The sequence below is a fragment of the Microtus ochrogaster genome, unplaced genomic scaffold, assembly GCF_000317375.1.
Source record: "Microtus ochrogaster isolate Prairie Vole_2 unplaced genomic scaffold, MicOch1.0 UNK2, whole genome shotgun sequence".
Lineage (NCBI taxonomy): Eukaryota > Metazoa > Chordata > Mammalia > Rodentia > Cricetidae > Microtus > Microtus ochrogaster.
In genome coordinates this window covers 21,268,418-21,277,830 of record NW_004949100.1, presented here as the reverse complement: position 1 = coordinate 21,277,830, position 9,413 = coordinate 21,268,418, and the positions used below count along the sequence as shown (strand labels likewise).

At 48.7% G+C, this 9,413-nt stretch overlaps 1 protein-coding gene across 1 annotated transcript in view; it reads right to left on the bottom strand.

The window, feature by feature from the left end:
• Nid1 (nidogen 1) overlaps positions 1-5,176 on the bottom strand; it is a 76,535-nt gene extending 71,359 nt beyond the window's left edge. Inside the window, exon 1 of the mRNA XM_005365425.3 lies at positions 4,876-5,176. Coding sequence (XP_005365482.1) covers positions 4,876-5,100 — 225 coding nt within the window. The 5' untranslated portion in view covers positions 5,101-5,176. The remainder of the gene's footprint in view (positions 1-4,875) is intronic.
• Positions 5,177-9,413: the final 4,237 nt, after the last annotated feature.

Below are 9,413 nucleotides of genomic sequence, written 5' to 3'. Positions count from 1 at the left end.
AAATGGAATAAGTAAATAATAATAACAATAAATTGGTAGAATGAATAAATAATGGTTCTTAACTCTGGACTATTGCATATACATGTATGTACACACACACATACACACGGGGCTGGGAATACATGCTCAATTATAGAATGCTTGATTATCATGCATGAGGCCCTAGGTTCAAACCATAGCACTACATAAAGTAGGTACGGCAGTGCATACCTGTAATACTAGCACTCAGGCCGGAGGATCAAGAATTCAGGGTCATCCTTAGCAGACACATTGGGAGTTAAAGTCAGGTCTTACTCTTTAATCCAGGCTGTCTTTGGACTCACTAAGTAACCCAAGATAGATATGATGCCTCCTGGAGGGCCAGGATTACAGGATTGTATCACTATGCCTCATTTAATAAAAAAAAAAAGTATCAAAATAATGATTTGGCTTCAATTATAAGTTGGCCACTATAATCAGTCAATTGCATTTCAGCCCCTACTGGAATTAAAACTATTTTGGATTCTGAGACTCAACCACAGTCACTTCTCAACCACTGGAAGCGTGGAGTAAAAGAGAAGCAGGTGCTTGCTTCTTCATCTAGGAATCACGGTTCAAGGCACTGGGCTTAGGATAGATTCAGCTGCCCTCCTCTCTCTCTGGGCCAGAATCCTGGTGTTTGGAGCAACCTGAACAGTTTTAGACAATAGCCCATTAATGTCCTGGGAGGTAGCAACGCTGCCCATGAACATGTGTGTTCATGCATGAGTGCACACTGGGGTAATAGCATACAACAACTTTCTGTGTGTACATGTATATACATGTCTCTATGTGGACTTGTGTGTGCACAGACAGATGCATGTGAAGCCAGGGGTCTATGTCAGGTTGACTTGTTTAGTCAGCCCCTCCCCCGCCTTATTTTTCTGAGACAGTGTCTGTCCTTGAACCTGGGGTTTGCTGATTAGAAATAATGACCAACAAGACCCAGGAATCCTGCCTTTCCCTCTGCGTGCTGAGGTCACAGGCATGCTGCTGTGCCCACCTGGAACTCCCTTTATAGACCAGGCTGGCCTCGAACTCACTGAGGTCAGCCTGCCTCTGCCTCCCATGTGCTGGGATTAAAGGCGTGCACTGCCTAGCTAGATTATTTATATTTAATCATAACTGATTTACTTAGCCATCTTTATGAATCACAATTAATTCAATACTCACTAAAATCGTGTTCTAGAAATTATTTCATTGCCCTACAGACCCGGTGAGGGTGGCCCTGTTAACATGATAATGAGCATGCAAACGGAGACAGCATTCCAATCCAGGGCAGGAAATGTTTTCATTGCTCTGAACAACAGTTTTGAAAAACTCTCATCAGCAAGGCTCTGAAATTTCAATGGCTTGGTGCTCTGGGTGGGGCTTAAATCCTGGACAGGACCTGGAGAACAGCTGGATTTACTGGTCATTCAGGGCATTCCTCTGGGGAATCACACATCACAAAGCAGGGACCCTGCTGAGGCCTACAAGAGGGCACTAGTATCCAACAGGGCTCCTGCCTCTTCCGGAAGAAATTCCCAGCCAGGCCTTCCTCGTCCTTAAACTCTGGATAGTCATATGACCAGCCCTTGGGCATTTTGGTTTCAGGAGCCCTTTAAACACTTAGCAGTTTTTGAAGATTCCCAAAGAACTGTAATGAACGTTTATTAGATGAGAGAGTAAACGCAAGAGCAAGTTAAATACTTACATTTTAATAATTAATTTCTTACATGGTAACAGAAACAACATTTAATTCACGTGGTCATATTTCCCAAACAAAACTATGTGGGGAGTGATGACATTTTGCTTCACATTTTGCAAATCAACCTGATATCCAGCTAAATGCAAGGCGGCTGCTTCTATATTTGACTTGTGGGTACAGACAAGTGTGTACCATGCAGCCCCTAGCAAACTCCCCCATACATTCCTGGGCAACTAAATTAATAAAAGCTAGCAGGGCGGTGGTAGGGCACGCCTTTAATCCCAGCACTTGGGAGAAGAGGCAGGCAGATCTCTGGGAGTTTGAGGTCAACCTGGTCTACAGAGCGAGTTCCAGGACTGGCTCCGTGGCTACTGAGAAACCCTGTCTCGAAAAACAAGAAACAAAAAACCAACAAAACAAAACAAAAAGAAAGAAAGAAAGAAAGAAAGAAAGAAAGAAAGAGAAAACAAAATAAAAAATTAGCTGGGTTTGGCAGGGTGGCTGAGTGGATGTCAGTGAATAAAGGTTCTTCTCTCACAGCCTGAAGTCTTGAGTTGCCTAAATTCCATCCCTGCAGCCCACAGCAGCAGAATAAAACCCACTCCCACGGGCTGCTCTCTAACCTCTGCACATGCGCCATGGCACACATGCCCACACATTCAATAAAAAAAAAAAAATTAGTAAAATAAATAACTGGAGAGCTGAATCAGCAGTTAAGAGCATTTAACCCAGGTTCTACCTCAGCACCCAGATGGGATCCCAGTCCTAGGGGATCCATTGCCCTCTTCTGGCCTCTTCTGGCACTGCACACGTGTGGTGCACAGACGTACATGTAGGCAAACACTCACATACATAAAATACAAATAAAGGAAAAAAGAAGATCGCAAACAACACCTTAGTACTATTTAAAATAATTATTGACCTTCTGAATTCCTTGTGCTCAGGGGTCCTGGGACCACATTCGGGGAAACTACCTCCTCAGGGCATCAATAATGACAGCTGTCATTTTCCAAAACTCCAAACTCAGCTTAATTTTGCCTGCTTATTCAGACAAAAGTTTCTGTATCCCAGGATATCCTCAAATTCTTACTCATGATCCTCTTACTTCTACCCCCTGAGTGCTGAGATTCCAAGCCTTTGCCACCACCCCCAGCTTATTTATGTCTTTATTTTACTCTTTTCCTAATAAACCAGTGTCTCCAGACTCCTGCTTCCTGTCCCTGATGGTTGGTTCTAGCGTCTGCTAGACACAGGACACTCTCCATCTGGACTCCTTTGTGGCTTCTAGCATCAGAGTTGAATCAGGCCAAAGCCTCTTGACCCTAGCTCTGCCTGGTCTGGTGCTCTGCTTGTTAGGGGAGGTTTTAAAATCATGGAGGGGAGGGGTGGGTAACAGCCTTGAGGAGTCTGTTTTCTCCTTTAACTATGTAGGTCCTAAAGTTGGGGGAAATGAACTTAGGTTGTCAGGTTTGACAAGCAAAATGTGTTTATCCACCAAGTCACCTCCCAAGCTATTTCCTGGCGTTTAAAGGCAGAATTTAAAACCCCGTAGCCCAGACTGGCCTGACTCCAGATCTTCCTAGCTTTACCTCACAAGGGTGGGATTTCAGGCGGGTACTACCATGGCCTCTGCCTTGCTTCTTCATTCCCCATGAGAAATCTGGCAGATAGCTATAGATACACCTCAGATGGCCTCTGAGGTCCTCCCTACCCTATCGCTGGTGCTACCACTACACGTAGTATTTCTAGTATTTCATGTGGGGCTTTTTTTTTTTTTTTTTTTTTTTTTTTTGGTTTTTCGAGACAGGGTTTCTCTGTGGCTTTGGAGCCTGTCCTGGAACTAGCTCTGTAGACCAGGCTGGTCTCGAACTCACAGAGATCCGCCTGCCTCTGCCTCCCGAGTACTGGGATTAAAGGCGTGCGCCACCATCGCCCGGCTTTCGTGTGGTTTAAAAGGAAGACAAGATGGGCTGGAGATGAAGCAGTTGGTAGAGTGTTTGTCTTTCATGCAGAGGCCCTGGATTTGATCCCCAGCTCCCCAATTTTTTTGGAGGGGGGAGCGCTGGGAAGGAGGGATTAATCTGAATACTACATAAAAGTTGATATATTTTTTAAATAATTTAATGTGTTTCAACAAGTTGTTTTCATTGGTAAGGTGGGAGATTTCATTTATCGTGTTTTTTGAAAGCATGCTAAAGTCCCAGCTTCCCAAGGAGCCCAGGGCAATCAGCCAGCAAAGGGTGAGAGTTCTTTGTGGGTGTGACTAAGGACCCATTCTTTCTAGGCAAAGCAGACAAGCTGCACGTGGGTGTTGCCCCACGCTATCTGCCCAGGCCAGGCTGGGGAGCAGAGCCACTCCCACGCAGGACAGGCTCCAGCCACCCTTTGTAGAGTCCCCCCACTTGTGGAATGCACACTGGCTTTATATCAAATCCACATGGTGTGCCGGAGCAGCACGAAGGGGCATGACCAGGCAGACAGCGAGCCCAGGCCCCGCCGGAACTGGGGAGGTTCGAACGATCTAAAAGGTCATGCTGGTCCCCCTCCTCATCTGGGGCCCCTGGGTGACAACCTCAGCCACAGGAAATTGTATCCCCGGGGCGCCCTGGGTTCCTAGCCCTGACCTCTGGACTCTGAAACGAACCCAACTAAGAAAGCAGAATCTCTGCCAAGACGTAGCCAGAACCCACGCACACAGATGTAGGGGCTGTAGCTGAACTCTGGGGCGGGGCGGCACAGCACGATTCCCCAGTCCTTTCCAGCTCACCATCCCCAGTCTCTCAGCGCGCGCAGGCTACGACCCAATTCTGGTCATTGCGCAGCGGGGTACCGGGACCTGTCCCAGAAAGAAGGCTCGGGACAAAGGCGAGAGGCACACTGAACAGAGAAGGAAAACTCCACCCGAGGTCCCCAGGTCCAGGAAGGGCGCAGCGGAGATGGATGGATATAGGAAGCCGATGCCACCCTAGACCTCGCGTGCTCCTTGGGTGACAGAACCGTCAATGGAGATCCTCTAGGCGCACAGATCCAGCAGAGGGCCCCGCGCCCGGGCAGTTTAGCTCTCGGGTCTCGGGTCCCCGCGGGTGACGCCCAGGTCCCAAGTCTGTCTCTCTGGACTGGCGCCCCCAGCGTACCCTGGTATCGCTCCCCTCCCGGCCCTAACTCACATAGACCGAAGTGATGTCCGAACGATCATAGAAGCTCAGCTCTCCGATCAGTTCCAGAGCGGGGGACACCACGTCGTCCCCAGCCTCCAGCTCTAGGTCCCCCTGCCCAGGGCCGAAGGGGAAGAGCTCTTGACGGCTCAGGCAGCCTCCGGGCCCCGCCAGCAACAACTGCAGCAGCAGCGCCCACGTCCACGCCGTCCGGCTCCAGCCGCTCGCGTCCAACATGTTTCCCAACTGTAGTCCCGCAACCGCGGCGGCTCCGGCTCAAGCAGAGGAGGCGGAGATGTAACCCGACGCCCCTCGGCAGCCCCTCCTCACCTCCCGCCTCCCGGCGTCCCCACCCCGGGAAATAAGGGAGGGGAGCCGAGGGGCTATCGCGAGGACCCGCCCGCCCTCCCCGTCCACCAATAGCTGTGAGCGGGAGGTAGAGGGGCTACACTGAAGTCCCCCAGCGCAGCAGACGGCCCTGGCGCAACAGTGGGCGTTGGTTCCCTGCATTCCCGACCCAATCCGACGGTGGGCTCCCATCCAGAAAAAAGGGCCGCTGCAACACCATTCTGCAATCAGGCTAATTCCTGGAGAGCGGACAACCAGGAAACAAATACTTGGAACCAGGGATAGGTCTCATCCAAGTGGGGAGACTGGGCGGGTGCTGGAATTTAGCAAAAGGCCCGACAAATGTGTGTGCCTTTGCTCATCCAATCATTCATTGGGCATTTTTTGAGTTCCTGATTCCTTAAGTTATGGGATTCCGCAGGAAACAGGAACCCACACCTGCCAGACAAAGTCACTAGTGTGGGTCACAATTCAAAGTCAGATTGGCTGGGGCACCAAGCAATAAAAAACACATTGGCCAGAGAAAGCTTCAGGTGGCATGCTGGGAATCAAACCGGGTCTTCTGGAGGTAATGTAGTTTCATCAGGATGGTCCTGGGAGGTGGAAGACGGGAGCAGGCTGGGTTCCAGGGACCTGATCATCTCCCCGCAGAGAATTTGGCTGTGTGTGTGATTCTAATAGAGCTGAATAACAACAAATTCGAGAATCTGAGCTCCCCTAAGACTCAAAGAACTGTCGACAGTTCTTGACAAAGAGGCATAGGCCTTTTAAGTGATATTTCAGATCAGCTGTTGATGATTAATTTGACAGTAGGTTAAATGAAAATGGGGAGAGGCCACTGGAACAACCTTAGTGGGAACTGGGGGTGACTGGTGACGTGGTTGAGAGGGGAGTTAACCTAATGGATGCTACAGTGAAAGAAAGCATGAGCCTAGAAGAAATGAAGTTAAATTCTACCTGAAGACTGAAGACCCAGGGCTGTCTTTGAGAGCAAGGAAGAGGATGCGGGGGAGTAGGGGATATCCAACCCTTGCCTCAGAAGGGTCAACAGGATGGCCCTGTTTCCTCCCCGCAGATGAAAGTAAAGGCCTGGAACCTCCATTAGTTCTCTTAGTAAATAGAAAATTACGTGTGACGTGACTGGTGGAGAATGTGAGCTTTGAACCAGCAAAATCATGAAGAAAGAGGCAACCGGACTATGGCTCCTGAGCACAGAGTTATTGCTCTAGTGTGTGCCTTGGGAGGAGGTGCTCTTGGATTTAAACTCTTGAGTGGTCAACAGTAAGACCCCAAGTTTGCTAGACACCCAGTATTCTGTGGGCAATGTTTTCCTCTTGGGTTCACAAAAACAAGGCCTTCTGCTGGTGTACTAAACACCTTACCCAGCTGACCTACCTCTCTGGTTCTGCTTACACACACACATACACAACACACACACACTTCCTCCCCAGCATGGGGATGAACCCGCAGGGCTTCACACATGCTAAGTAGGCTAGGCAAACAGTCTGGCCAGGCCCTTTATTTTGAGGCAGGGTGGCCTTAGTTCGTGGCTACTAGCCTCAGACTACTGAGAGCTGGAATTACAAGTAGGATCCATCACATGCAGCCGGCTATGGCTATTAGTTTACTTGCAGTGTGGGGACAAACTTAGGGCTTTATATGTGTCAAACCCCTCCTCCCTCCCGTGTTGTTTACACTGCACTGAAAACGTTAACGTCTACATTAATTTGTATGTGCACTGCTATAATATCCTGCCTGCTAAAGAGGAATAGTGTTGTCTGATTGGCAGTTATCAGATTTATTATACAGCTCTCTGATCCCTTCCATACACCCAGATATACTTCCTAGCTCCCTACCATCTTTGCATAGCCTGGCCGATGTCTGGGATCCCGTGCCTTAGCTTGGCCTGCTTCAGTCACAGCACTTCATACAGAGGCCTGGGTTCACCTGAGTACCCACAAACCCCTACCTCACTGAGGGCCAGCGGAGGCTGGGAAACTGAGCTCACCAGCCTTTGCCCGCGTTCAACTGTTCTTTTCCCTTCAGCCCCCATCTCAAGCGTGTCACTCACGCACGCACGCACGTTAAGGCTGTCCTGAAGCTGTACACAGTGCCTGGAATGCGCTTACCCCTCTCACAGAATCTCTCCCTTTTTGGTGCTCAGACAGCCGCTGAAACTCCCATTGGCCGGAGGAATTTCCCTAGCGCCTGCAGGAGCAGAGCCTGCCTCCTCCCCCACCCCCACCGCACAAGCAAAGCTTCTGTATCCTGCTCATTTGATTGGGATATTCGCAGAGACAATCAAGGAATTGTTAGGAGGGTGAGAAAAGGTCACCCCTGCAATCAGACGGGGCTGGTCATTGAGCACATAATCCAGTTAACGCTAATCTACCTTTATTATCTGAACGTGTTGTTTTCGCGAGACTGATTATCTCAGTAGCTCCTGGGAAGGCACCGCGAGTCAGATACCGTGCCCAGGAATCCATAATCCCTTTTATAAGAAACTGGCAATATCCTGGGGGGGAGGGGGGAGGTAAGATAATGGCCTAGCAAAAACACGGAGAGTGAGGGAGACACTGCTTGTGGGATTTTTTTTTCTTTTTCTTTCTTTTTTTTTTCCCTTCTATTTGGAGCTCTCTGTAGCATGGCGCCTAGTGCTAGTATGGTCAGGAGCCACATGGTGGATTTGGTGAATTGCATTTGTGGGGGGGGGGCGGGGATAACTCACCCAGCCTCATACAGCTAGTGAAAGAGCAAGGGTTCAAACCTTGCTTTGTCTGGCCCCAAAACTGATATGCCATCTTGCCTTTCCACAGCTGTTGAGGTTTCTCCAACCTAAACAGAGCCCCCAGTCTCTCTCCACAGTAGACGCATTTTGGTCCGGTGTTTATAGCTAACAGCCACGCTCTATTTATGCATGTTTATGGTCCCTTACTTCATCAGCCTGTACTGTAAACTGGCTGTCACTATTTATAGCCCAGCACTCACTTCATGTCGCCCAGTCCCTGGGAGACGTGCTTCAGCTTCTGGGTCTCCCGTCAGGACACTGTGGGCTGTGTCCTTGCTCCTTCAGGAGTTATAGTCCCAGATATTTCTTATACTCTTCATCATGGAAATTTCACTTCATAAACTGTGCTTTGAGCATTTTCCCAAGATATATAAAAAGGCCAGATATGGTGGTGCTCACCTGTCTTTCCAGCTCTTGGGAGGTAGAAACAGGGGATCAGGAGTCCAATGTCATCCTCAACAGAATAGTGTGTTCAATGCCAGCCTGGACTAAAACAACAAAAATGTTTATGATAGTGTGATCTTTTTCTCTTGTCTCTCTTTGGAGCAAAGATCCATGTTCTTGCTATAGGATACTGTGTATGCATGAAAAGAGATAACTGTTTAAGACTTCAATAGGCCAGATAGGATGTCATAGACCTGTAATCCCAGCACATGGGAGGTAAAGACAGGACAGGAATCCAAAGTCATCCTTGACCACAAGAAGGATTTGAAGCCAGGGTAGGCTACATGAAACTCTGTCTCAATAAGCAAAACAAGGGGTTCAAGAGGTGGCTTAGAAGGTTAAAGGGCCTGCAAGCTTGAGCCCCCAAACCCATATGGATGTCATTTGGGTGTGGTGGCTTGCCTAGACTTCTAGCCTCTGAAGAGGGAGACAGAGGTTCCCCAGAGGGAGCTGTGTGGGAAGACAAGACAGATCAGTGCACTCTGGATTTGACTGAGAGACTCTGCCTTAATGAATAAGGTGAAAGACTAATTGAAGATGCTTCTTGATATTAATCTCAGATGCCCACATGTGTGTGATGCAAATATACACATGCACCCACGCATATATTTTCCCATATACATATGCTCCTATACATATAAAACATATATACACATGCATGAAAATGGAAACAAGAAAAAATATGAGACTTTAATAATTTTGTTTTGTTTTGTTTTTGAGGAAAGATCATAGTATATAGCTCTGACTGACCTGTCTGGTACTCAGGTAGCCCAGTCTGGTCTCAAACATATACCAACTGTCCTGCCTCAGCTTTCCAAGTACATCCAGGCGTATGCCACCACTTAGGCATCCAATGATGCTTTTAAGAACAGTTTGAGGCCGGGCGGTGGTGGCGCACGCCTTTAATCCCAGCACTCGGGAGGCAGAGGCAGGCGGATCTCTGTGAGTTCGAGACCAGCCTGGTCTACAA